The sequence below is a fragment of the Astatotilapia calliptera genome, chromosome 5, assembly GCF_964374335.1.
Source record: "Astatotilapia calliptera chromosome 5, fAstCal68.1, whole genome shotgun sequence".
Lineage (NCBI taxonomy): Eukaryota > Metazoa > Chordata > Actinopteri > Cichliformes > Cichlidae > Astatotilapia > Astatotilapia calliptera.
In genome coordinates, this window is record NC_137426.1 from 19,923,459 (window position 1) to 19,950,971 (window position 27,513).

General features: G+C 41.6%; 2 protein-coding genes across 3 annotated transcripts; both read right to left on the reverse strand.

The window, feature by feature from the left end:
- Positions 1-84: 84 nt before the first annotated feature.
- LOC113022456 (msx2-interacting protein) lies at positions 85-17,337 on the reverse strand. 2 transcript variants are annotated; one of them, XM_026167888.2, is made up of 15 exons: positions 17,090-17,337; positions 15,704-16,018; positions 12,965-13,441; positions 12,656-12,810; positions 11,884-12,084; positions 11,586-11,737; positions 11,372-11,497; positions 11,144-11,257; positions 10,941-11,054; positions 10,744-10,844; positions 3,356-10,526; positions 2,964-3,029; positions 2,667-2,861; positions 2,428-2,586; positions 85-1,137 (listed from the first exon to the last, which is right to left on the reverse strand). In XM_026167888.2, exons 1-15 carry the CDS (start codon positions 17,170-17,172, stop codon positions 1,006-1,008), a joined length of 9,561 nt encoding a protein of 3,186 aa, XP_026023673.2. In that variant the 5' UTR covers positions 17,173-17,337; the 3' UTR covers positions 85-1,005. The 2 variants fall into 2 exon arrangements, with proteins under 2 accessions (XP_026023673.2, XP_026023675.2); XM_026167890.2 differs by lacking the exons at positions 15,704-16,018; positions 17,090-17,337 and adding an exon at positions 14,096-14,330.
- A 2,211-nt stretch (positions 17,338-19,548) lies between these two features.
- Positions 19,549-25,416, reverse strand: fblim1 (filamin binding LIM protein 1). Its single transcript, XM_026167894.2, has 8 exons — positions 25,256-25,416; positions 24,592-24,973; positions 23,377-23,531; positions 22,466-22,553; positions 22,209-22,378; positions 20,695-20,873; positions 20,410-20,530; positions 19,549-20,258 (listed from the first exon to the last, which is right to left on the reverse strand). The coding sequence occupies exons 2-8, from the start codon at positions 24,947-24,949 to the stop codon at positions 20,148-20,150; spliced, it is 1,182 nt and encodes a 393-aa protein (XP_026023679.2). The 5' UTR covers positions 24,950-24,973; positions 25,256-25,416; the 3' UTR covers positions 19,549-20,147.
- Between the last annotated feature and the right edge of the window lie 2,097 nt (positions 25,417-27,513).

The following is a 27,513-nucleotide window of genomic DNA, read 5'->3' on the forward strand; positions in this document are numbered from 1 at the left end:
TATTAGAAGAAAGTGAAACACTTCAACCAAACCGAACCTCTTCAAGGCAGTGCATGGGGGGAAAAAAGATACACATCTTAGATATCCATGTTTCCTGGAGTTTATTTGAGTTACAAAATATGAAGTGCCATTAGCAGACTCCACTCACAAGAGCGTGCCAACCTTCTTCTGTTACAAGTATTTACACCCAAAAATTAAGAATCTGTCCATCTACATTTCCACACTCTGTGTTCTGGTACGTCCCAGAGTACCAGTCTCTCTGTTAAGCTGTCCATGTTGGGTCCGTGTTTTTTTTTTTTTTAAATTCCTTTTAAATATTTAAAATATTTACAAAGTCCCATGTTCAAAAACTCCCAAATCAAACTGTAGCTTGTTCAATGCAAAGGCAGGTGACAGAGGGGTAAACTGCTTCAGTAGTGTGAGAACATGAGCAGAGCTGGTGGAGTTAAACGAAAAGTCTTCTACAGGGTTAATCCTCCTTCCTCTAAAGAAAAGGCCTGGGCGAGGAAGTCTGTACAGAATTATTTAAAATTACATGCTGAAATGTCTGATCTGGTGCTGAGGTACCTCAAAGATCCTAATTTCTGAACCAATGATTAACAATCAATCAGGACAGATGAAAGAAACAGGCCCCTCAGAGAGTCGTTCATCAACCATCCTGACTTTTTTTCTTCCTTCCTTCCTTCTTCAGAGCATCTCCGAATATTAAAATAAAACTCCAATAAATAGAAATACAGCAGAGAAATGGTCAAGTAAGACTCATTCTGGTTTGATCCATCCCTGAGTTCTTTTGAGAAGGACAAATATACCAGACAGGAGTGACAAGAGAGGGGGAAAAACATAAAAAGAGGAAAAAAAAAAGACTGATGGGGAAAGAAAAATCAAAAATGTGTTGATAGGACTTATCCTACACATTCCCACTGTGTCCAGGAAAAAAAAGAAAAAATATTCCTCTGGCTTCCTGAGGCTCATCAACGAGAAGATCCATCCTCCCAGCAGTGGACGTCACACAGAGGTGATGACTATCATGAGATGTGGCGAGATGCTTGAAATCCTGTTGAGAAGGTCGGGGGCGAGCTGGGATAAGTGGCTCTCTGAAAACTCGCACGGAGGGAAAATCTGAAGCACATAGGCGGGCTGGGAAGTACAGAGACACATATCAGTTGCATGGAAATACTGAGATGGGCATGACTTTTTAATATTCAAAAGTGTCATTCAGTAACAAAGAAGTCAAAAAGTTTTTAATTTTTTCTGTCTCAAAGAGTGAGTGTGGGACTCAGTCCCCAGGTAGGCCACAAAAGTTTATTTTTTAAAATTAAATTTGTTTACAAAAATTATTCAGTCTTGTAAGGATTTCAAGATCTATTTATATCTATTTTTTAACAATAGATTGATCAAATATGACAGCGTCTGTTAAACAAAGAACAAAGAGATCCACAGGATACAATTCTTAGAGAATGAGTAAAGTCATTTAAAACTTTAATAGAAAAAAATCTATTGGACATTTCAGGAAAATTTTGTACAAAAAATAAATAAATAAAAATAAAATAATAAAAAGCCAATGATTAAAAAAAAACTGCTACAGGGTGTCAGACTTGTGAAGTGTGTGCTAGAGATGCTGCTTTATTGAAATGAAAAGAAAACCTGTGCACTTCAACTCCTTCGGGTACAATATGAAAACGGGTAATATGCAAACGGCACCAGGTAAAGACAGTATGGCACAGGTCATGTGATCAGTCATTCACATGAACTGTGTGGGGCAGTTTCTGTCTGACAAGGATCCCTACAATAAATATGTTTCACGGCCTGTGAAAGTCCCATGTGAGTTATGCATATACACAAATGCACTTCCAAAGAAGCCTAAACCCTTTACTATATGGTAAGGACTCCACAAGTACTTTGGCCAAGTAAAATGTATGCCATCAATCCTGTAGAACCAGTTCTGTGTTTAAAATGAAGCCATCAAATGGTATTGAAGATCAGAAGATGATAAGCATCAAAACATGTTTGTTTTCTCTGTGCTGCATACTCCAGGAAAAAAAATTCGGGAAGATCAAACCAATGGCCTGATATGCAGCTGAGAAGCCCCTTCTGTGTGTTTAATACACTTAAACCAGCCTTTAAACTGTTGTATAAGCCAGCGTGAAATGTATGGTTTTCAGGGTTTTTAAATCGGTTTTCAGCGTTATTTTGTTATCGTTTTTATTGTTAACTCTGTTTTCCTGGGTCTTTTCACGTGTGTTATGAAAATATCTTTTTTTTTCGGTACCGGTACTAGTTTTATTTTGTTGTATTTATCTGCGACACCTTAAAGGCCGGTCCGTGAAAATATTGTCGGGCATAAACCGGTCCGTGGCGCAAAAAAGGTTGGGAACCGCTGGTATAAGCCACATAGGACAGACAATTAATAAAACAGTGATGACTCACCTGATTGGAACCTGGGTTGGGGATGTTGATAATACCAGCAGCCAACTTTGTCTGCAAGTAATTGATGAACGCTGCCTTAAGAGCTTGGGTCTGGTTCAGGACGTCATCTTGATCTCGTCCACAAGGCAGAGCAAGGAGGAGACAGTAGTCGGTGTCTCCCTGTGGAGAGCAAAAGGTTCATGTTATTAGCAGACAGAAACTTGTTTAAAACAGGGAAGTAAAGCAAAAAACGCACGTACAGTCATTCTTCTGGCTACACTCTCCAGTTGTGAAGCCTCCAGTCTCATCCTCTGGACAATCCTAAGCAGTGCACCTCCTTCTTGTAGGGGCAGTGATCGATGAGCCAAAGCTTTGTTGCCACAGACGAAATGCAGCTGGACTGCAGCGGTGTCGTTTTTAAGTGCAAGCAACCCTTGCCACACAATAGGGTATTTCTATTTAAATGAGGCAAAAACAAAAACAACAAATGAATGAGACGAGGCTAGCTCTTGCTCAGACCAACCACCTTGTTTAATCTGTTGGGAGATTTGCCTTACCGTGAGTAACTGCACCATATTAACAGGCTGTGTCATCTTGCCATCTTTTGCCTGGTGGTCCGCACCCTACAAATTCAAGAAACAGTTAAGAACAACAGTACAACTAATCTTTGCTTTAAAAATGTTTTCGTTTAAGGTTCAGTTTTCTTTCCTTCAGTTCTTATTTTAATTCATAATTATTCTGAAACCTGCAGTTCATGACAGTGTTAAACTGCTTTCTTATATTAAATGATAGGTTCTCCATGTAATCCACAGCCATTATGAGGCACTTGCTGTTATTAAGCTGTGCTTTTATTGTATAAACCAACTGCTAGTTATACACGTCCTTTGTACCAACACAGATCTGTCAATACTGATTATGTTGACTGTCTTTTTAAACATCACGCACTCACCGCAGCAGGTGTGACATTCATTGGCGGCTGGGTAAGTCCAACAGCAGACGCTTCTGGCATTTGAGAATGGATTCCTCTCGGGTTTGAGTACATCCCCGGGTAGTCTGTGAATGAACCACTAGGTCCAGGTGGCATCAGCTGAACCCTGTGGGGAGATGCCATTGCTTGTCCGGATTGTCTGATTCCCATCATTCCATCCTTAGGAAGTGGAGAGTGGGGCCTCTTTGCCTCTAAAGACTTTGTTATATCCTTATCGGACACACCTTTAGACAAAGCATGTGCTCTTGGAGATAGAGAGGTCTCCTGAATGTGTCCAGAATGAGAGTCTGCGGTTGAACGATCCCCCTGTTGATGCAAAAGAACACGCATGTCTCTCTGTGCTATGTATGTTTTGTCCAAATGGCCACTACTCCGCAAACTCCCACGAGGATCGGGCTGCAGAGTGTCCAGCTTCAGCTGTGCAGGAGATGACTCATGACTCCTCAAAGAACCTGGGTTTACTTTGAGAACCTTGTCTCTGCCAACAGCCTGAGGTGAGGTAGGCCGTGGCTGCATGGCACTAGACCAAGAGGAGCTGAGCGACTCACTGTGCATGCCGTAGCTCATCACAGAAAGAGGTGGAGTATTGACTCTGACATCTCCCTGGACCAGATGCCCCACTTGAATTGACTGAGTAACACAATGTGGAGACATTCGTCCCAAGCCTCCAGGCACACTATGAGGTGGCATGATAACAGACTGCTCGGGATGATGCACGCCAGCAATAAACTGTTGCATGGCAGGATGGCTAGTGGATAACATAACTGGAATACCCTTGGGTGATGAGGAACCAATGGGTGAAGACACAAATGGAGAGTGTGCGTGCCCTGACTTACGTGGGGACCGTGGTTCCTGCTTGACCCCACCGAGATGTGAAGGAGTTCTATCACTAAAACCTACGTGGTTTCCAGGTGGAGAGGGTAAATGGGGGCTTATTGCAGGGCTTATGGCAGAGGTCCAAGGCGGTTTGGTTCCATCTGTACCATGAGGATCAGCACTATCCATTTTCTTTGGATGTTTTAAAGGCATGTAATCTTGATGGTAACCTATTACCTGCTGGTTGCTTGGTGGCAGACGCTTCACTACTCCTTGAGGTCCAGATTGGTAAGCGGAATCCATCTTTTCCAAACCAGTGTTTTCTTGTTTGATTGAAGACAATCCTGACTGGTGTTTACTGGGATGCCCATGATCCATCTGTGATGAAGGCCCTTTTTGAAGCCCTGGCTGGGAATACAAATCCTGCTTGGGTATGGATACCAGTTGCTGAGATTCCATCTCACTTGGTGTTGCTGATGGGATCTGACTTATCTTTGCACTAATTCGCTGGGGTCCCTCTGTTTTTTGACCAGAATGGCTCAATACCACCACTCCTTCAGATGTATTTACTCTCAGACCTGGGCAAGATCCAGTGCTAAGAGTGGGGCTCTCAATAATGAAGCGTGTGGCACTTCCTCCTTCATCACCAGCAGGCAGCACAGGATATGACCCAGCATCATCTTTGCTGGGCCTATAACTTGGTTTGGCTATAGGAATGTCAACAATGTTCATGTTCACCTTATCCTCAGGCTCAGAAGGATTGCAAATACGGCTGATAACAGATGTGGCAGTGGATGCAATAACAGAGATCACAGACTTTGTCTCAGGAGTCGTTTGTGGAGGTCTAACAATAGGTGGGGCAGAATGCACTGATATTTTACTATCAGACAGTGATGACTTATTTGACACAATGGCTGTGAGCTGAGAATTACTTTCAGATAGGTTCTGATCTCGAAGGTTTGGCAGATTACTTGAAACAGAGCTGCTGCCTGTCTGTGAACTAGTTGTATGTTTCTTTAAAATCTGTCTCAAGTCACTTGTGCCATGATCAATATCCTTGTTTTCAGACTCTGATGGTAAAGGCTGGTTTTCCTTGGTTGGTAATGGCATGATTGGTAAGGAAGAGGCACTGGTATCTTTAGAATGATGGCGCCAGTCTGGTGGAGAAACAGGATTTCTGCTTGTTTGAGGGGGTCTGACATTTGGGTTGTTAGCTCGTGGTGACAGAGAAGGAGAGTTGCATTCAGATGGCAAGTGCTGTGGCTTTGTGCATATTGGACTCTTGGATTGCGGGTAAACAGACTTGAAATGCTGGATGTGTTCTTCTGAAGATGACTCTGTCTCTGCGTTTACATCTGTAGCTTTGACTGCTGAGGTTTCAGGCTCTGTCTTCCAAGTAGCAGGAGTAATAACTGCAGTAGTTGCTGCAGCAGCAGCAGGTGTCTCAGAAAAAACCTTTGCATCAGAAGCTGTACTATCTGCTAATGGGGTTGCCGATTCCTCAGTTAACGAATGTCCATCTTTCAAATCCTTTCTTAATTGTTTCTGGCCTTTAGGAAAACGTTTAGGTGTTCTAGGTCTTCCCTTGGGGCCCTTTTTGGGTGTGTTTGGGAAAGCGGGTTCCTCCTGGACAGAAGATGTATTTGTTTCATCTTCCTTGATGTGCTGAACCAAGTCTTGAATCTCAGGTTCTGAGACTACATCTAGATTTGCTGGAGGTGCCTGGGTTATTGAATCAATAGCAGCCATCAGTTCTGACTCACTGGCAGGATTAGATGTTTTTTCTTCCTCTGGGTCACTTTTTACATCTGTATGAGGGACAGGCGGTGTTGGTTCTGTTGGAAAGGTTGGATCTGTTAGTTTAGCAATGTTCTCCACAGCTTGCTCCAGTTCCAGCTCCTGTGAAATTACATTTTTTGATGCTCCCAGGAGCTCCTTTTGGTCTGAAGCTGCATTTTCATTGTCTTCATTGCTGGAGCCTCCTTTGTTAGCATTTGTGCACTTTAAAACCTGTTCACTGTGGTCACCATGTCTAAGACTTTTTGACGAGTCTTCTGGAGTCCCAGGCTCTTCTTCTCCTAACTGAAGAAGGTCTTTCACCTCTGTTGCATGCAGTCTGATTTTGAGGTTCTTGAGGACTGGTGACTTGGAATTCCCTGCTTTTCCTCTAAGAGTTTTCTCTTTTTCTGACATGGTTTTCTCTTCCAGGTTGGAGGCATCTGCCTCTTTTCCATTTGATTTGTCATCATATACCTTTTCATGGAGAACATCTTTACCTTTGGCCAATTCTATGCCTTGTTTGACCATCTCCTCTTTCTTTTCATCAATTTTCAGCGATGGATCTTCTTTACCTGAAACTGATGACTCTTGCAAAGGCGAGGTATCTTCATACGTGAAATCATTTTCCTGACCATTATCATCAGCTGCCTCAGTTTTGTCCCCCTTCCTTGTTGATCCAGATCCTAGTGATGTGGGCATCTGATTTGATGAACCCTTTGTGTCATACGGTGGCGTTCTCCCTTTTGACATTCTTGGAATACGTTCACCACTTTCTGATTCATTTGAATCCGTGTCTTTACCATCCAGTTTAGATTTTTCTACTTTAGCAGTTGCAGTATCATCACCTTGCCTGCGATTCTTGGGAGGCCGACCACGTTTATTTGCATGTGTTGGAGTTGGTGGATCTGGTTCAGTATTTTGTTGTATGGCATCTTTGTCTGTACCACGTTTTCGGGCAGAGCGTGGCGACTCTGCAACATCCTTTCCGGAACGAACTGGTGTATCATCTTCAACTGGGGTGGCATAGACTGATTTAACATTTCTTCGTCTTGCTCTGCTTACTGGTATGCTGTGCTCAGAGGTATCGGGATCTGATCCATGGATTGGAGATTTGCCTGTGGACCTCGACTCACCTCTCGGGGATGAGCCACGTTTCAGCTTCTCTCTGTCAATGCGCTCACTCTTGCGTGTTGCTTGTTTCTCAGTACCTGGTGCAGACGCTACAGGAACAGAAGCAACTTGTGCAAGAGACTTATACTTCTTATTTTTTATTTCTTTTGTTTTATTTTCTTTCTGAGATAAGACTGGTTCATCATTTCTTTCACTGTCAACTGGTACCTGTACTTTACCAGCTTGAGATTTTATGTCACCTTCATTCTCTGATCCTAATTTACAAGTGGATGGAGTCTCTTTCTTGAATACTTCCAACTGCTCAACAAGACTAGGCTGTACTGGACTACTGGCTACAGGTACTTCTGGTTGTTTTGCCTCAGGATTCAGCTCTGGTTCAGAATTGCTAACAAGCTCATTGTGAGACTCGTGGCAAAGTTCTGTGAATGTAGGTTTTACATCCTCAATAACAATATCCAGCTTTGCCTCAGACGGAGAATGTCTCTCTCTATTCGCTGAATAGTTGGATTCAGATGCTGTAATGGGTACAGGCAGAGAATCTGACGTCTCAATTGGTGGGTGCTGCATGGAAACAACATGTTCCTGATCCGTTTCTTGTTCCTTTTTGACAGACACAGGGGGACATGGATCATGGGGTGGGTTTAGTAAAACACATATGTCATCAGGTGGAGGAACGTCTTTGATCACAGTTTGAGTGACAGACGCTGGTTCGAGTTTGGGTTCAGGAACTACATTTTCAGCAGGGGTAATTGGTTTAATTTCTGCCTCTGTGGTAGTTTCTGTTGTTTCAGGTGACTGCAGAGGTTGTTGCTCTTGAACAGGAGCTTTTTCTACTTTGTTTTCATTTGTGGGCATAGTGTCTTCTTTTGCCTCCTGTAGCTGCTGAGTTTTATTTTTCTGTTGCTGTAGTCGTGTTAGTTCCAAAAAACGACTATGGAAAAGGACAACAGGCCCTGAGTCAAGTTCACCATCTCCTGCTGCTTGCTGACTGTTTTGCTCAGGTTCCTCATGCTTGCGTTCCAGGTGCTGAAGTCGTCTCGAGTCCAGCTCAAAGACAGCGCTGTGAAGGAATCGGGAGGCAAATAGCTCCCTGCGTTCTTGTTCCTCTGGCTTAGGTTCCTCTTTCCTGTCATCAAGTTTATCTTCCGATCCAATTCGAGTCTTTTTCTTTTTCATATACCAGGAAGGTGTTGGTCTTGGTGCTGCTTCCACCTTTTCAGTGTCTTTTCTGTTACGCAAATTTACAAAATGAGAATCGTAGTCTAAAAATGACCAGTTATCTTCTCTGGAAGATGACAGAGATTTTGCACGCTCAAGCAGAGCCTTTGTGTCAGGTGTGATAGTCTGGTCAAGTGCAAAGGAGTAGAATTTATTCTTCTCAAGCTGTGCTTGTTTAGGGTCTGAAAATCTGTCAGCTCTTGGTCTTTCAGAAAAAGGCATAGATGTGGAGGGCACAGGAGAGTGGGGTTTGGGCTCTCTGTCCTCTTCGGAGTCAGATCGTACTTCCCCAGGCTCCAAGTCATGACAAATAGCGTACTCCAAACGTTTGCGATTGTGAATGTTTTTATTTATATTTTGAGAAAAGTTCAGATCAGGTAACAAGCCTTGTTTAATTCTGCTTTCCCATCTCTTTTGTTTCTCGTCCTCCACAATGAGTAAAGGAGTGCCTGTCTTGTTAACTTGTGTGTTATGTGTCCTTTTGACTAATAACTCCAGATCTGATTGAGATTTTTCATCATTTCGGCTCAACTCTTTCTGAGGAGGATCTGCAAAGTCCTCATCTGGACGATTCGAGAAATGTCCTGGAGGGGAGCTGGTGGTCCAGTCTAGATCTTCACTTTTTTGTTTAAAGCTCCTGTACACACGCTCTCTCTTTATCCCTGACTCGGAGTCAATCTGGTCTGGTTTCTTTAATTTGTGGGACGGAAAATTATCTGTGACATCCTCAGGGGGTTTACCAACTTCATGCACGAGGCTCCGATGCTCCAAGTCCTCTGTTTCAGTTCCTTGGGGACTAGCTGGTTTGTCAGTTTTCTCAGACTCGCGCTGTTGCTGCTGCTGATGCAAACGTCTGTTTTGCTCCATCTGTTTGCGATAACTTTGAGAGGTATCAATGTCAATGTGGTCTTCTTTATTCTTGGCACTTTTGTTAATTTCAGAATTTTGACCAATTTTTACAGAAGTATGGTGGTCTGGTTCTCTTGTACTGTTTTGGTCTGCAATACCCTCTTGTGAAAATCGTCTGGAGGAAGGGTGCCCTAGATGTTGTTTGGACTCCAGTGGGTCCAAAGATCCCTCTGATTTCTCTCTTTGTACTTTAAGGTCCTCTTGACCATCTTTTGGAGTTCCACTTTTTTCATTTTTAGGTCTTGAATCTTTCCTCTGGGAATCTTTGTGTTTGTCTGTATCCATTTCTTTCAAATATGTTGTACCTGCACCAAAGTCAGAAGACTGATTACCATCCTCCTCCTCATGCCTGCTTCTCTTCTGACGAGCAGTCCTTCCTGCTCCAGAGTCACCAAAACGCCTTTTTCTTGCAGCACGGCGATCCAAATCTACTGCAGAATCTTTTCCATCAGTTTCAGACTTAACATGCTTCTTGAGTCGATTCCTTCCATCCAAGTCTGAACCATCACTTTTACTCATGTCAGATCGTTCACTTTTTGCTAACAGAGTACTAGTAAGAAGGTCGCCATCCCCTTTACATTTCTGTTTTTCATGGACATCCTGGTCTGATCCTCTTCCCCTTCCAGACCCTCCATCAAAACCAGTCTCAGGCTCTGTTTCAGGTAGTGGATTTGATGGGGATTGCCCCTTTGCTTTTCTTGATTTGATCTTTTCAGCTTTGTCGCCTTTCTCTTTCCGTTTTGCACGTTTGGGTTTCTCAGTTCCAGATAAACGATCCGACTGACTGCTCTTCTCGCTCTTGGAGGGATGTTCTAGCAGGGTCTTTTCAGATTTATCAAAATGTGGTGGTGACACTGAACTCACGCTGTCACTTCGTTCAGATGACTGGCTGTAAACTCGTCGTTCTGAGTCTCTAGGAACCCGCTCAGATGCTGAAGGTGATACTGTTGGACTAATAGGTCGCCTTGGATGGGAAGGGCTCCACCTGCTGCGATCAGCTTCAAAACGTTCTCGCTCCCTTTCTCGTTCCCTTTGAATATATGTGTACTTCCGGATGTCTTGCTCAAAGGGGTCTCTGTAATCCCTGTAGTCTCTAGGGTCTTCATGATAGCGTGGGTCAAAATGATCCCCTTGATAATGTTCAAGTTCAGGAAACCGGTCTCTGCTGCGGGCAGCATACTCTCTTCGAGTGTCCTCTGTATAGAGGCCAGGGGTTCGTATATTCTCATAGTAAGCCCTTTCTGCTGCAAATTCATGATACGGAGCTCTGCGATCCTCTCTATAGAGTTAAGGAGAGAACACAAAGTGTAAAGTATTGAATCTAAATAATTAATTTGTAATTGAAATATTGTCACTAATGGAAGAGAGATTCAAAATATCACCACTTTCACTAGCAGCAAACATTTTCTATCTGCTTAATTTAAAAAAAGGCAAAGCAAATAAAGTCATTAAACAGAAACAATAACTGTATTCAGATAACAATACTGGTCGTTTACCGTCGTTCAGGAGGGATTTCATAGAAGTCTCTAATGTCTTGTCCAGATGCCTGCATGGATCGGTAGAAAGCCATCTGACTCTCTTGACTTGCAAAATCCACCTATCATAAGTGAATAAAACACAAAAAGATTTAAAAAGGGGGCAAAAAAAACATTAGGATTACATTTTATTAGTTAAACCTTCACTTGATTTTTACCTTTATTTTATTGCCACCAATCTTCCAACCTTTGGTCTCTCTTACAGCTGTCTGAGCAAAGTCGGTGTTGTTGTACAAGATGAGAGCCATCCCCTTCAATCTATCAAACACCACCTTCAAAAAAGAAAAAAATTAAATCAGATTTATGGGAGTACTAAAATCAAAAGTATCAAATCTTAAGGAAGAGAAAAACATCACCTTACCTTAACTACATGTCCGTAGCGGCAGAAATGCCGCGTGAGGTATTGCTCTGTAATATTGGCTGATAACCCATCAAGCCAAACACATGTTGTAGGCATACTCTTTCCAAAACCGAGCTGCAAGGAAACAAGACACAAATATAGATATTATAAACACTCTAATCTATAATTTTGAAAATATACACATACACAGATGAGAAATGGTAAGATTGCTTAGTGTACAAACACTACCTTTAGTCTGTTGGCTCCCAGATACTCTCCATCCATCTTCTTTATAGCCTTGCAAACACTGGCAATATCAGAATACTGGACAAAGGCATACTGGGGAACTCCATTTACTTTCTTGATGTCAATGTCCTTGAGACAAAAAAGAGAGCAAATACAAAATGTTAAATGTAAAATATACAAACTTACGTGTGTAATTCAAAGTCAGATGGATGCTTACCACAATTTCACCAAAGCGTTGGAAAATGTCGAGAAGCTGTTGGTAACTGGTGGTCTTCTCCAGGTTCCCTATAAACAGTGTCCTTGTGGCCTTTGGATGGAATTCATCTATTCGCCCATCCAAAGGCCTGAACTCATTTTCACTTTCTGTTTCTGGAGGAAGAAACGGATTTATCATTAATATTACTCACATGCTATTTGAATTTTGGTTCAAGCCTGTGGAGGGAATTAATGTGTCTGCAAATCTGCCATATTTATCAGAAAAAATACAAATTTCTGTGACTTTTGTTGCAACCTACCTGGTCCATTCCAGGCAGTGACTTCAATAAGCATGCCGAAAAACAGCTTTCCTTTGGAGACACTAAGGGCTTTTTCTTGATCCTCTTGCTGTCTGAAGAATACCAACCCATAGCGGTCTTCTGATGTTCCATGGATCTGAACTGAAGTCACTTTCCCATGTTTCTTGAATTCATGGAAAAGTCCATCTTTCAAACTCGTGTCTGCATTGGAAAACAGAATTACTACAACACTACTAAAAACAACAGAATTCTCAACGACCTAAAGAAGAAATGACTCCCACTTTAATCTGTTGACAGGAAGAGGCTTTCATCTGGCTCAAATTATTTTTATTTCACAGCTTAGTTTGGTTTGCATACCACGAGCATGCTAAATGTGTAATCAAAAATAAAATTAGAAAACATCTGTATGTAAATGAAACAATAACTAATAAAGTGATCAATCTCTGTCACCACAAATCTATACAATGCCCTGCAGCAAACAGTAAAGGAAATAGTAATTTTATTTCATTAAACAACCACTCTTTACCATCAGAAACTCCCTTTTACAAGAGCCAAAAATTAAAGTTTTTAAACATGGCTACATTTAACTACCTGCAGCTAGTCCCCTACCTGCAAATAACTACCTCCTCATGTTTCAGATCATATTGCCTGTAGGAAATGTACTTTCTAATGCCATTGAGGCAATAACAAATTCAAGGATATGGCAAGGTTATTGAGCAGAGAAAAGACTTAACTTGGTCCACTGAGAGGTAGATGAACATTAAAAACTCACCTGTTGAGCGTACTGGTAGATTTTGCACTTTAATGCCAAAGCTCCTACGGGGCTCTTCAGAGTCAAGCGCCATAGAGGACTGAGGTGGTGCGTGTGTAGCTGATGACTGAACAGAACGAGCCTGCGATCCATCACTTGAGCTGCTGTTTGAATCACTGTCAATGAAAGTGTAAAACGATTAGACACTTCTGTTTACACAAGTCTGAGTAAACGGATTATTTACAAATTGTCCAGCATAATCCCAATGCTTTGTCCATGGACAAATATTCATCCATCATTTGTAGATTAAAAAACGAAAAAAATTCCCACCTGCCACTGCCTGTGCTGCTTGTGCTGCTGACTGAATCAGAGCTTGAAGATCTGCTGTGAGATCGAGATCTCGGGCCTCTCCCAGGGGACAAAGGTGCTTTTTTAGGGGAATGAGGAGTTTTGAGGGGTTGCCCCGTGGTACGCTGAGGGGAGGGATGCCTTGACTGTGAGGAGTGAGACGATCGACTCCGACGGTGATGGTAAGTCCGATCGACACGCCGTCCTCTGTCATCTCGGTACAGGTCACGTCGTGAAGAGTTAGTAAGAGTAAAAGGGTCTCGGATTCTAGAGTCAAAGTGTGGGTCTGACGCCTCAAAGCTTCCCCCAACAGAACTGCTGCCTGGGCCAGCAGCAGTAAACACAGAGCGATCGCGGTAATAATCGGCGTTGTAGTGACGCTGTCTGTCAAAAGTACCACTGCGGTCATGATGTCCATATGGGCTGTGATCATATGCACGTTCACGGCTTTCTGAGCTACTGTAAATTAAGAACAGGACAGACATGAAAATAAAAAGTATTAATCAGACTCTTAACAAAAAAAAGAAAATAAGCATTTCACTTAAAAATGCACTACAGCAATAAATGGCCCAAATACTGGCACTGTCTGTAAAAACTCTGAACAAAAAAAACCAAAACAGATTACATTTGTCACGCTTCTCCAAATCTAATAACCTATACATCTATGATGTAAATTCACAAACAGTCACAGGAAAACAAGCTGCCCACAAACTTTCAGAACTTTATTTCAGATTTAAGCTATGTTGCTCTTAGTCTCCAATTGTTTTTACTGGCACAGCAATAAACACTGAGGTTTCAGAGGTTGACTGTTCATGAATTATTATGAATATGGGGAGAAAATACAAATCTACATAAAACATTTCTCCCAAATATTCAAGTGGACATTTGTTCTAATGATCTATGTGGTATGGAGAAATGCCATGCAGGGTTTGGATCAGTGCATGAACTGGAAATAACAAGTCATAAAAAAAATTAAAAAAAAACTAAGCAGATACATACATTTAATAAAATTTACTTTTTTCCCTTTCCCTAAAAGCAGTGCAAAACTATGATTAAACAAAGCACGAAGGAAGATTAGGAAAGAAAGTATGCAGAGGGCAGAGAAATACCAACCTTTTAGAAAAGTAGTTACCGAAACTAATCCAAATAAAATCTAGGTGGTCAGAATGTGAGAGACCTAGGCAAAAACGCTTCACGTATTCTCGCATTGCATGTTATGTTCATGTACTGAGCACCAGGGCAGTAGATTGTTGACGTATAATCCACAGTTGGGCTTATTTAATTCTCTTCACTGGATGGAAAAAGGAAGAAAAAAAAATATACAGAAATGGACCTTTATGAGTATTGCAACATGTAGAAAAAAAAAATCATAGGAACATAAAACCTCAATAAATAAATATGGAATAAAATCTTTTTTTAAAAAGATGATGAGCTTCAGGGTAATCGGCAGATTCCAGGTTGACTACTCAGTAAGTTGGAGCCTGAGAGAAAAAATACATCCAATGGGATCGGTCTCATTTCACTGTAATTTTTTAAAAGTTTTATAGTGGCAGGGGAAAAAAATATTCCATGGGTTAATGTTAAGTTATTTAACATCACGCAGGTCAGTAGACTCCAGACAAGTATCAGAGTAAATAATATCCTCCTGGACTGGTGGGCCGGATACAACTCCATAATCAGTGGGTGTCATCTTTGTTTACTGTCATGTTACTTAAAAAAATGTCTTCAGCTTCCTCTAAGATACTTGGAGTGCTTTTTCCTGATTGAGGTCTCAAACGGCTACATCCATACTTGAGTAATCCAAATGAATGGCAGCTACACCTATCCACATCAGTACATCCAGCACAGGGTATAATATTGCGTACATCCAGGGGGTTACATCCCAACTATCCACTCTTCATGTCTTCATGGCAAAAGCAAGAATAGCTCCACAAACGTTGTTGGTGGCCAGGTGGTTGGATCCTCTGTGTTCTTGTGAAATCTTCTCGGTGCAGCGTCCATATGCGGAACAAAACCTGTTTTTGATTAAGTTAATCTCATCCTAACATGACAATGATACCTTGGAACTACACCAGTCTTTCTTCTAATGTGTGATGACTGTAAGGTTTCTTCCATCCACTCGGTCAAAAGTTAAATCCAGAACAGGCTGTATCCACAAGTGCAAAGCGCAAAAAAAGAAAAAGGAAAAGTAATGAACAGTCCAGCAATTAGTCGTTGCCTTGAGAAAAAAAAAATGATATCCCACGATGGAAGATTTCTTCAAGTGAGTGTATACCTATATAGATACTTCCAAAATACGTGTATCCATCATAACAGTGATGTACTTCCAGCTTCATGTGATTCCAGATTTTTTTTTTTAAATTAAAGATAGATTCCATGTTGATTATAAAAAATATCCGCAAGCTCCCCAAGGTAGACTCCCACAAAATGTAATAAATCCACAACTCACCAGGATATTCCACACAGATGTAATATCCACATCAGATGTCAAACTCTCAATATATAGTTACCTTACCAAATGATAATGTGTAGTTAATTTACTTAGATCCAATGGGCAAGGCAAGTCAAATAGGATGAAAAGTGGAACGATCCCTAGATTACCTTTGTGTAACCCCTTGAGGCATCAATCCCTTACGGATACCCCCCACTATGTGTTTAGGTTTAACACCTGTGTGATACCTATGTTTCCCTGGATTCGAAGGGGACGCCGTGTCCACTTACCCATCTATTCTCCGTTCATAACGTCCCTCTCTGGAGTGAAGGGACACAGGTGGCCCAAACACTGGACCAACCGTTCCCCTAGAGAATCCTGTAACATCTCGACTGCTCGAGGGAGAGCTGTCTTCCAGGCCCCGAACAGCACTTGGGACTGACCCGGGTTCATTGTAGTCAGTCCGAAGGTCTCTGTCCCCCATCTTGTTGACAGCATTGTGAGCCTTCTGTGCACTTTTGATATCCACAAAATCCACAAAGGCTGCAACACCCCCCTCTGAACCGCGCTTTCGCAGAACTTTAACACTCTCCACACGACCATACCTGAAATGGAGACAAAGAGGAAATTACATATACACCGGCCAAGAATATAGAATGTGCCAGTTTTTAATCAGCAAGCTTGCAAATGGCACTGACTTTGAAGGCAGGACTTTATGATAACGAACCAGAGACCACACATCAGAGGTGAACTCTCTGAACTTAAAAGTGCTAGCAATTGATTATACTGGATGATCACATTTGGGAATACTTGGAAAAAGAGGAAGTTCTAAGCAGTATTGATGACATTTCTATAGGACGTAGGATATGTAAAAAAAACGCACCATGTTTAAACAGCAGACCACTACATGGGGTGTGCAGCAATAAATCCCATTAGCAGGAATGTTTGTTTTCCAACTACTTAAGTAGTGTTTACGCCGCGTAGCAAGAGATTAGACACTTAGTGTTAGCTACAAAGCTACAAATAACTCTTATGAACCCCGGAAGGCAGTTGTGGTGTTGGTTTGTTTTACATTTAAGCACTAAAGGGTAGCAAAACCTGGTTTGCAGTTTACAATTTCACAAATGAACCCCAACAACACTGACTAACTTAGCTTAGTTTAAGCAGCTACACTTATGGGACCGGGCGTGAGGCAGCTCTCGTAAATTTCCTTCTATTAGCAATCGGTATATAACACTCTGACGACCAGATAAACAACAGAGTATGAGGTTTTTCCAGTGGCTAAACTAACCGAATGCATTTAATGCTACTCTGTGGTTAACGATAGCTGCCGTTAGGCTTGTACACATCGTGAAAACGTCTCGACTTCCCACAAAATGGTTGGTTGGGTGGAAGCTTGGTGGCTAGCGAATCCAGCTAATTGCTCCTTGGCGTTCACAAAAGTTCGAGGAATGTTATAAATCGTTCACCTTGAGGCCCGAGCGGCTCTGCTTCACATATGACTTCAATTTCCATCACCACGCTGCCAATAATGTGCATTCAGCACACGAGAAATAGCAATACTAGTAAAACGTAAAATGCTAACATTAGCTGTGTTAGCATTGATAGCAACCGCCTACCGTTCGTAATGTTAGTGAGACAGCTAGCGCGCGCTGTTTGGAAAACACGTAACCTACCGTTTAAAATGCTCCACGATTTTCTCCTCTCGAACGTGTTCGGGTAAATTTCCCACCCAGAGGTGTCTGGTTTCCCGAACCATCTTGCGCTACTCTTTCCCCCTCCACACACATATGATCTCGCACGTTTCTAATCCCTGCCGGTCGGAGGTCCGCCTGAACAAAATGAACGACCCGGGCCCGATGGCCCTGCTAACCGTTTAGCTCTAGCTGCTGCGTCCTCGATCTGTCTTGCGTGGACGCGCATCAACCTCGCTCTGGATGATTTTGGTTGCGAGACGCGCGTCCCCGCGATCCCTGTGAAGCAGACGGCAGGCAGCGGGCGATTTTCTCCCAGGGGGATCAGGTCGTGGAAAAGATTAATTAAAACAGCGAAAAGTAGAATTTTTAATCACTTTAACACGTTTATTTAAAAATTTGTAACAGTTGTTGACTTGTTGAATTAAAGTTAAACGAATTCTGTAATAACTACTATGTGAAATAGAAAGTCACCAGTTTCATTCTTCTATCGCTCTGCCAAACCGACAGATAAAGGCAGTGAAAAAATAGTCTGCTTTACAATGCAACGCCTTGTGAGTCCCATGCAGTCAGTGTTTTTCAGTTATTATTGGAATGTTTAGTGAAAACAAGGGCAACGCTAAAAATAAATGAATCTATTATATCTTATCGTAATCAAACTACTGTTTTGACCGTAAAAGGCCCAGAGGGTGCCAACAGAGGAAGTACTGCATGAGGAAGTCAGGACTGGCCGAGGAATATGCGAGGATGGTCCTGGACATGTATGAAGACAGCGGGACAGTGCGCTGTAGGAGTGACAGATGGGTTCAAAGTGGGGGTGGGATTACATCAGGGGTCTGCTCTTCTGGTTTGCTGTGGTAATGGAGAGGTTTGGTAGGAGTCTCAGTGGACTATGATGTTTGCAGACAACATTGTGATCCGTAGTGAGAGCAGGTAGCAGGCGGCAGAGAGCCTGGAGAGGTGGAGGTATGCTCTGGTGTCAAACAGATTGCGATCCCCTAGCTCATCTCTGTCCAAAAGTGGACTAAAATGACTTAACATCCAGCCTTTTTATGGGAAAAATGATACAGAATGTTAAAACGGAGTTAAACGGTTAATCATCCTTAATTCTAATCAAATTCTAATCAAGAATAAATCAAATCTATATGATGAGTAAAAAAATGTAGTTTGAGTAATGACATGATTTTGATGCCTGACTATTTCACCTAGATTCTGGGAGCATTGTTATGACTGTGCATGTCCTTGTCTCTCTCTCTCTGTGAATGAAAGCACTATGTAAACAGTGTGTAAAAGTCCTCATCGTGCATGATTCTGATTAAAATAAATTATATTAAGTATGCTGTGATTGACAAACACATTCATAAAGATAAAAAGTATATTCACATGTGATGTGATTTTTAACTTTGCCTTAAATTATCTGGGTGAAAAGTCCGAAAGAGAGAGAGAAACAACAGCACGGGACTCACGGAGCAAGCCTTCTGGAAGGAGGTACTCACGATAGTACTCACGAGTAGTCACTGCACATTGCTGATCCATGTCCACATTAAGTGGAATATCCCCCTAAAGTGCAACAGCCAAAATACCTCTAATTTACCTCTTTCATGTCATGTCTGTCTATTCCTCCACGTACCTGTACCACTGTTAAAGCTGCTATTCTTTATTTATGATAGTAGAACATATTCTTTTTATTCTTTTGTTGTATGACTGTAGTATGACTGTTTATTTGTCTGTATAAGCCAAGTTCAGCTGTACTTCAAATTTCATTGGAAGACTTTGTATGGAGGACTGCTTCCTTATTGAATTATATCGACAGAAATAAGTGTGCCAGTGGCCAGAGTGTGCCCATTCTCCTCTCTCATTCCTCCCATGATCAATATTAGAAATCAGCATTAGCTCAGAGTACATTAATTAGTAGTATAAGTAGTATAATTCAAATGATTTGATTATTATTATTTGATTCATATTTTGCTTTCCTCCTTCTAAACTGCTTTAATAAAATATCCTGCATTCAAAAAGTCTAAATTGTGGAAGTTCCATTTTTAACCTTTTGTGAAACAGTAAAGGTAAACACTGTGTAAAAATATTGCACCTAGTTAAGGGTTCTTACAGGTTTCTCTAGCCTTAAAACTTAAGAGATCCTTGAGGTCTATTTTCCAGCCGCTTGTGGCAGATGGCTGCCCTCTCTGAGCCTGTTTCTGCTGGAAGTCTCTTCCTGTTAAAATAGTGTTTTTCCTTCCCCCCCATCACCATCACATCTGATTGTTAGGCTTTTCTCTCTAATATAGTACGGGCATTATCTTACAATAAAAAGCACATTGAGGCAACTGTTGTTGTTATTTTGCGCTATTTTGAGCTGTTGTTGATACCTGCAACATATTGCAGCCCCTGATTAACTAATGAAGAAAGTGAAGTGATAAACAGAAACAAAAATAACAAATATGTTTTTCATAAAACAATTTAATACATGTGTACGAGATATGAATTACACCAAGTTTTTTTTTGAGATAGTGACTATAAATAAAGCAATTTCACTGGAATCCGATTGAGACTTTGATACTATGCTGGATAACTTTGTTTTATTAAGGCAGAAGACAATGTTAAAAACAGTCTGCTTGATGATTACTTCGTACTTGTTAGTGGTTTGTCTGCTTGGTTTGATGATGTAGATGCAGTTTGAAGGCGAATAGAGATAAAATATATTAGATTACTTTTCTATCCTTTTTTCAAGTTAAAGTTGATTATTTATATGTTTGTATAATGACTGAGAAACAGCATACTGACTGGGGTTCCATTTATTCTCGTACATTTTTTGTAAAGTGAGTTGCAGGAATATAATTGTTGCTTTTGTAGATTGTATTAAGTGCAAAATGATGAAAAAGAAGAAGGTAATCTTCAGAAAGCATGATATACTGTAAAAATATAGTTTTTCTCTAGTGAAGGAAGCATTTAAGGCATTTGCACATTCATTCATAAAGGCACATGCGCAGTCTCCCAGCTCTTTGTTCAGTTTTTTCTTGTCTTGCTTGCTGTTCACGTGGGATTAGTGCTGACCCGAAGCCAGGTTCAGGTGACAGGGCTTGCAAAGCATCTTCCCGTCTAAAGGATAACAGCCATGCTCGTTCGGTTCAGGAGACAGTTGGATGGCGCAGACCTGCACACAATATGAAACAACATATTCCTGGTACTGAAGTAATATCTGTCTGTGTGTTTGTATCCTTGTGAATGTGTCTGTGTAGTGAAGTGTTTCAGAATCAGAATACTTTATTAATCCCTAGGGAAATGATGACACACAAAACACCAACCTCACATCTGTAGCAGTTCTCATGGTAGGAACGCCCCAGACATTCAACTGTATAGCTGTCGGTACCATCTTCTTGTGGAATGATAAGCTGGTTACAGGCACTACACTTTGGAGCGTATTTCCTTTACAATGTTAGATGAAAAAGAAAAATTGATTACACTTGTAGACAAAGGGGTGGTTTATAATGCAACAAAAGCATTGTAATAACATGTCAAATGAAGTGGAACACAACTGTATATATTGATCCTTTACCTAAACCCTTTAAATAGTTTTTTCCCCTTCATACCTGTAATAGTCTTGAAGGCAGTAAACTTCTCCAACTTCTCCCTGGGCAAAAGCTTGCTCTCCAATTTGCCTCTTACATGTTGTGCAGGTGAAACAAGAAAGATGGTATGCTCGCTCGAGTGCGCGGATTATGTGATCTGTGATAGCCTCTCCACATGCCCAGCAGAGCTCCAAACTGGCCTAAGACATGGAGAAAGATACATCGTTAATTACCTTAAAAATTTACGTTTTAATCTGCTTTTTTTCTTTCTTTTTTTTGCATTGGGTCTGTTTCTGAAAATGTTTGAGGCATCAAACAGTGCAAGTTTACCAAGCTTGGTTGTTTTTATGAAAACATGAACCTGGACATAGATCTAGTTATTTGTCTTCTCTCAGACCCCCCCTGCCCTCATTTTACTCATCACATGTGATAATTTCAAGTGCTTGAGCATTTATTTACATGTTGTAAATATGAAAATCCCATCTGATCTGAATTGTTGGTCCAATTTGGGACTCACGATGAGGGGCCACACAGATATCCGTTTGCATGCTTCATGGCTTTTTTATTGTTCTCCAGTCTGTTGTAACACATCACGATGACAGATTTATCCAGCATTTTATGGGATTTTATGAAAATCTGGAGCCATTTTTGTTTGAAAGAAACTTTGATTTAATTTGACTTCCACAGACTTCCTGGATTCCCTCTCTTACCCACTGTTCTAAGGGTACAGGTGTATCACCATGCAGGCTCAGTAACTCTGCTGGTTGATTAGAGAATCAGTGGTCTCAAGCTGACTGGAGAGGAAATAGAGCAGGGAAATGGTTGCTTCAGCAATGAAGAACTTGCAAATAATTTGTCTTCACTTATAGTTTTAATGAATGTAGTGGAGAAAGACATTCTACTTGAATGGGGCGGCAGTGTCCAGCAGGTAGAGCAGGCTGTCTACTAACTGTAGGGTGGTGGTGGTTTGATCCCCGGCTCATGATGCATTCATCAGAGTGTGAATGTTAGACAGAGAGCGCTCAGGCTTAGAAAAAAATGTGTGTGTGTGTGTGTGTGTGTGTGTGTGTGTGTGTGTGTGTGAATGGGTGAATGAGGCTTGTAGTATAAAGAGTAGAAAGGCGCTGTATAAGAACCATTTACCAGTCCTGTGAAACATTACATTGAGCTTAAAATATGCATGCACAAATGTAAAAAAAACAAACAAAAAAACAAAAAAACATGGCTTTGAGCTTTTTTTTTAACCACCTGAGACCCTGTGTCCTCATATGGGGATACATTTTGGGCTTTCTGCACCTTGTACTTCATTCTGCTCAGTATTTCAACACTTCAGAAATGTTCAGAAGTGGTGACATTGCTGTAAAATAAACCAGTTTTTAAAAAATCCTTTCTGTTCAACGGTGACTCATCAGGTCCAGCTAATCTCAAAAAGCTAGAAGAAACAGGAAAATTAAACCCAAAGAAGAGCTCAGGTTTCAGGAGGTTAAAGTTTGCATGTATATTCACAGCTTGGTTAACACGCTGCATTGCGCTACCTGGTAACAGTCTTCGCAGAGCGGGATCCCGGCCTTGTTGTAGTACTGTTTACCAGCCAGGGGAATGTGACAAGATCTACACTGGAAGCAGCCATCATGGTAAGTCCTGTTTAAGGCCTCTATCGCAGGTTCAGAAGGAGTCACTGGCTTTCGACAGAAGCCGCACAGATCTGCATTGTTCACACACACACAGTCAAACCAAGTTATAATAATGTGGCACGCAGAGTGGCAAAATGTATAAAAAGAGATCAGGTTACCTTTGCTCTCTTTGTCTTGGCTGTTTTGGTGGATCCTGTGGATTTGGTCATCTGAGCTTAACCCACTAGATGGTGTTCTTGCTTTCACCTTAAATGTAAAGCGCATTATTAAACTGACAAGTTGAGTTTGGCCTACAGAGGCGAACTGCATAATTTAGCAGCACTTGATTTTGAACACATGTGGGAGTTGTTTAAAAGTGGCTCTGAATGTGACAGGCGTAAGAAACACCAGAGTCATCCACAGCACATCATCAGGACCAAGCCACACAAACATTTTAATTTCACTGTGGTTTGAAGGTTTGGTTTAAAATGGGTGGTGAATACTATTTTTTTAATACTTCAAACATTTCAATTCTATTGAGTTTAACAGATTATTTCTAACCCTTTTCACCAGTCACATAAAGACCTTACCTTCTTTCGTGTAAAGACCTGCTGGTGATTCAAGGATGAGTTGTTGAGTTTAAGCGTTTTTAAAGGGAAACCTTTCAGCTTTTATTCAGTCAGTAAAATTCTCAGAAACCGGAGAGGAAGAAAGTAATTTAGCAGTCCCCCCCCCCCAAACTGATCTTTGTCTACACAGACATGGAGCAATAAAGTTTTTGTTTATTTACGGGAGCAGTTTGGAAGTTGGTGATTTTGTGAAAGCAAGTGTGCACACTTTTAGTAAGATGGTCATATAAGAGCCCTGTTCTTTATGTTTTGGTGATGGCGCTTTACAGCCACTGTGAAAGGCTTGTGGAAAAGCTGTGGAAAGCTAATCCTTCATTGCAGACAAAATAATTACTCGTGTGTTTAAAATAATTTAAGGCATTTTTTTTTATAGGAAATTTGGCACCACGTTTTCGAAGCTGCAAACTGGAAGATTTTAAATGTCATTTGTTATAGTGACACTGTAAGATAAGTCTGCATACCTCTGGGTTGTAAACTGGCTGCTGGCCTGGGGTCACGGGGTAGGGGAAAGACGCTTGGGCTGGAGGAGGTGGTGGAAGTGCTGATTCTTCAGAGGGCAACTCTCCCGGACATAGAGGCGGTGCATCAGAGGGAGGGGGAGGAGGAGGGAAAAGCTCTGTTTGGCATGAGAACAGTTTTAGATGATTTTGTAGCAGCATAGACAGCTGATTAAAAAAAAAACAGACTAATGACAAATTAGATGAAAAAACTGAATGTTTAATCACATGTACTGATGCGCTGTGCTGACATAGTTTTGGTCTACTTATCCTTTCAGAGTACATGTTTTAAAATCGAGACCCCCATGGCCCTTCACTGATTTTATTCTGGATCACTCATCACTTTAAATTCCCCATGCACTTTGGCCCTCCTGGTTGATACAGCAGTCTGCACAGTGACTTTTTGTTCACTGGTTCAGGTGTTACATGTTTGAGAGAAGATATGTAGGACATACATTTTACCTCAAGTTCAAGCGTATCTGTATAGTGTATATTTCCAGCACCTGATGTCAGTTTGACACTCTTGCTTTAGTAACTCTTGTCTAACGATAAAATATTTGTGTCCTGATGGGAGTTGTCTCTTCCAGGAAAAAACTGTCCTTATCCACGGGGCAGGAGGGTGTAAAACACGGTTTGATGAATCATGGTTTATGGCCTACACGTTCACCTTATGTCATCCCAATTTCATATCTCCATGAGAACCACCATCATAAAAAAAGAAATAGATACAAATAGGGAACATCTTTTAGGAGAATCTGTTGATTCCTTCAGTAGAAGTCAAAGACTTGGAGGATCAATGCCAAGGAGAGCTGCAGCTGTTCTGGGGGCTCATAGTGACTGAAAAGCACATGGGCTCAGTTTCCCAGACATGAATTAAGCCTAGAAACTTTTCTGAGGAGATCCTCATTGATTTTTTTTTCTTTAAGTCTAGGACAAGGCTCAATCCCTGTCTGGGAAACGGGCTGGAAATTTTTTTTGGCTCTTTTAAAAGTCTTTTAGATGTATAAAATCAATATTTTACATTTTGGGATCAGATATTTTGAAATGCAGGTCAGGAAATACATAAATTATCATTCTGATCTGGGGAGGACCCAATAAAGGGCCTTGCAGGGCCATTTTCTAATATTTTATAGATAGTCTTTTTAACTAAGAGAAAAAAATCAAGTATATAATAAATACCTGATGAACTCCTCTGGTCATTTTTTTCTTGAAGCTGTGTTTTGCCTGGTTCATGTTTGGGGGGATTGTGGCTCTGTGGGCCTGAAACCAGGGCCGAGGACCCCGCATTAGTCAAGCCTTTGATCTTTAGGCCGCCATTAGACTCTGACGGCGGTGACTTGTCCTCTCTGCTGTGCCTGAGGGCAGGTATGCTGTCACCTGGGCTGACTCTTACAGCAGGATGCAGTTTCTCTCTAGCCGGGGCACTGTGGGCTTGAAGGGCGGGCTGCTGCTGTGGGGTCACGGTGGCTCGGTGAGGAGAAGCCAGAGTGATGAAGACAGAAGAAACCACCCTTTTTGGTGGAGCTGCTGATGCCATGAATGTACAAAAGTCTCACGCAGCCTGAAAGGAAGACAGAAGAATAAACTCATGACTGCTTGCGACAGAGAGAAACACAGCATAAACCACAGGCTCAGTTTATAATATCAGGCAACAATAAACTACAAGAACTCATACTGAAGACAAAACAGACATTTATTTCCTATCATGTTGATCTAATTTAATCTAGGTATAGTTGCACAGCTGTATTCACCCGCTTACAGCTCTCATTAACCATAATGAATGGTACTAGAGTCAAAAAGCACAAATGTGAATCATCTGTATGCTGTAAAACCACTCACATACCTGGAAGAAAATGGGCTTTCTTTTTGCTTCTTTCTTCTTTCCCGTTCTGTATCTCCCAAATCTCTGGTTTATTTTCTCTCCTATGAGCTGCCTCAGAGAGAAGACTTTACTCCGGTAGAGAGGGGCTGCTATCTGCAGAAGGCCACTCCTTTTCCTTCTGTACCTCCCTCCGTCAGTCGACCCCTCCTCCTCCTTCTCTGGCTGAATGACAACACCGCCTCCCTCCCGACCGTAAAAGGTGAACAGTTAATCTCGGACAAAGTGCAGTAAAAGACATGACACATTCATCTACTATGAAAACTTGGAAGGCTGCACACACACACACAGACAAGAGTGCATGAACGTAGACACACACCCACACTGAGTTATGCAACATGTGTGCACTCATACCAAAATCACACAGCCTTTTTTTCTTTCTTTTTTTTAACAAATGCAATACACAGTGCCATAAAGTTCCTCGTAAGGTTTTTACCCAGAAGCAAGCAGGCAGGCAGAGACACACACACACCTACACACACACAAGCAAACTCCCAGTTCTTTATCTCTCTGCATGCCAGCAGGATGTGACTGTACCTGCCTTTTCCAGCAAATTTCTATCTCAAACTGCCCTCTTTTTCTCCCCTGTGCAGTTCTCCCTCATTGTTCTGTCAGCTTTATTTTCCCTACCTCCCTGGTTGAGTCTGCCTCCCTTTTTTCTTTTCCCTCTTTCCTTCGTCCCTTCCCCCACAACATTATATCACTTAAGCCCTGACTCTCTATCAGTGTCTCATGGCACTGCTTCCATTTGGGACACAGAGCAGAAAACACTGTCCGATAATAGGTGCTGGACTTCATCGGGAGCTTTTGTGCTCAGCTTTCCAGGACCAGCGGCATTACGGTGCAGTGAATCAGGGCATTGTGCAAGAGGAGATGTTGGTATATTAGGAGAAGGGGGGCAGGGGGAGTACAGAGTGATGTCTATGGGTGCTATGAAGAAGTGCTTTGTTGTGTTTGCTGTTCCCCATCACAGTCAGTCTTAGTAATATCAGATGTGCTGATCAGCAAATATTATGATTACTCTCTTGAGCCAAAGCGTGTCTTGTCCCTCCTAAAAGTCAAACAGGAAGATGGAGCAAGAGACCGAGCGCTGAATAAAACTTTCCTGATTGATATGGGTCAGCCTGGAAGAAGAGAGGGAGAGGGAGGAATGCGCAGAGAGGGTTAACAGGAGATGGCGATGCGGAGAGTGATGGGGGTCTCTGTTGTTCCAGCTCTGTGGAAAGGAATGCTGCAGTGATGTCACGGCTGCAGGAGGGAGCATGCCTACTGATGACACAATCCCCAGACCTCCACGCTCCGCCTTCCAACAGCCCAAATCCTCATTAGACCCTCTGAACCTCCTCGTTGCTTTCAGCAGCTTGACTTTTCAATTTAATCACCAACACCACAGTGTCATTTTTATGTTTATGTGATTTCAAAGGGGTGGATTTTGCAGAACAGCAACAAAAGCTGAAAAGAATGAAAGGAAGTCAAAGGAACAGGAAGAAACATACAGATGGGAAAAAACAATTGCATGCTCACAAATACACTTTACACGCACACTGACTTTGTAAGTGCTAAGGCAGAAAAGTCAAGCTTTTACTCAGTAACGATTACTTTCATTAAATCTAAATGATGTTATGGGAGAGACAAAAAACGAAGCAGGAGACGGCAGCATAATCGGGCTGTTAGTCCTGAAAGATAAAGCTTCAAAACAGCTGATTCCTACAGTATTCACATTAACCCAGTTGGATATAGTTTCCTATCACCACCTCCTATGTGTCTTTTTCTTCTCTCTCTCTTTCTGTCCTTCGACAACTCTAGTTTGCAATGTAGGATTGTTTTGTTTCCAGATTTTTAAAAATCACTCCAGATTAACAGAACTCTGATCTGATGTTTGTGTTTGGAGTGCTCGTTTAACTTTCTGAGGCCTAAGTCATAACTGACAGTGATCCTAAACCTATGGAATCAATACGTTGGCCCGAGACTCAGCAAAAGTCTTGGTTCATATTTTGCTTCCAAGGAACTAGAGTTTTATTTTTAGTGGTCTTGAGCAATGTCTCGCCAGGATTTCTGAAAGTATTTTAAAGCTTTTCTTTGGACATTGGCTGCTTTTTCACTCATTTTCAGCCCAATCTTTGTACCTGACCATCTTCACAGGATTTTTTAAAATCTTTAAACCACTGAACCTATTACTCATTCAAATACTGAAAAGCAGTGTTGTGTTTACACATAACAGA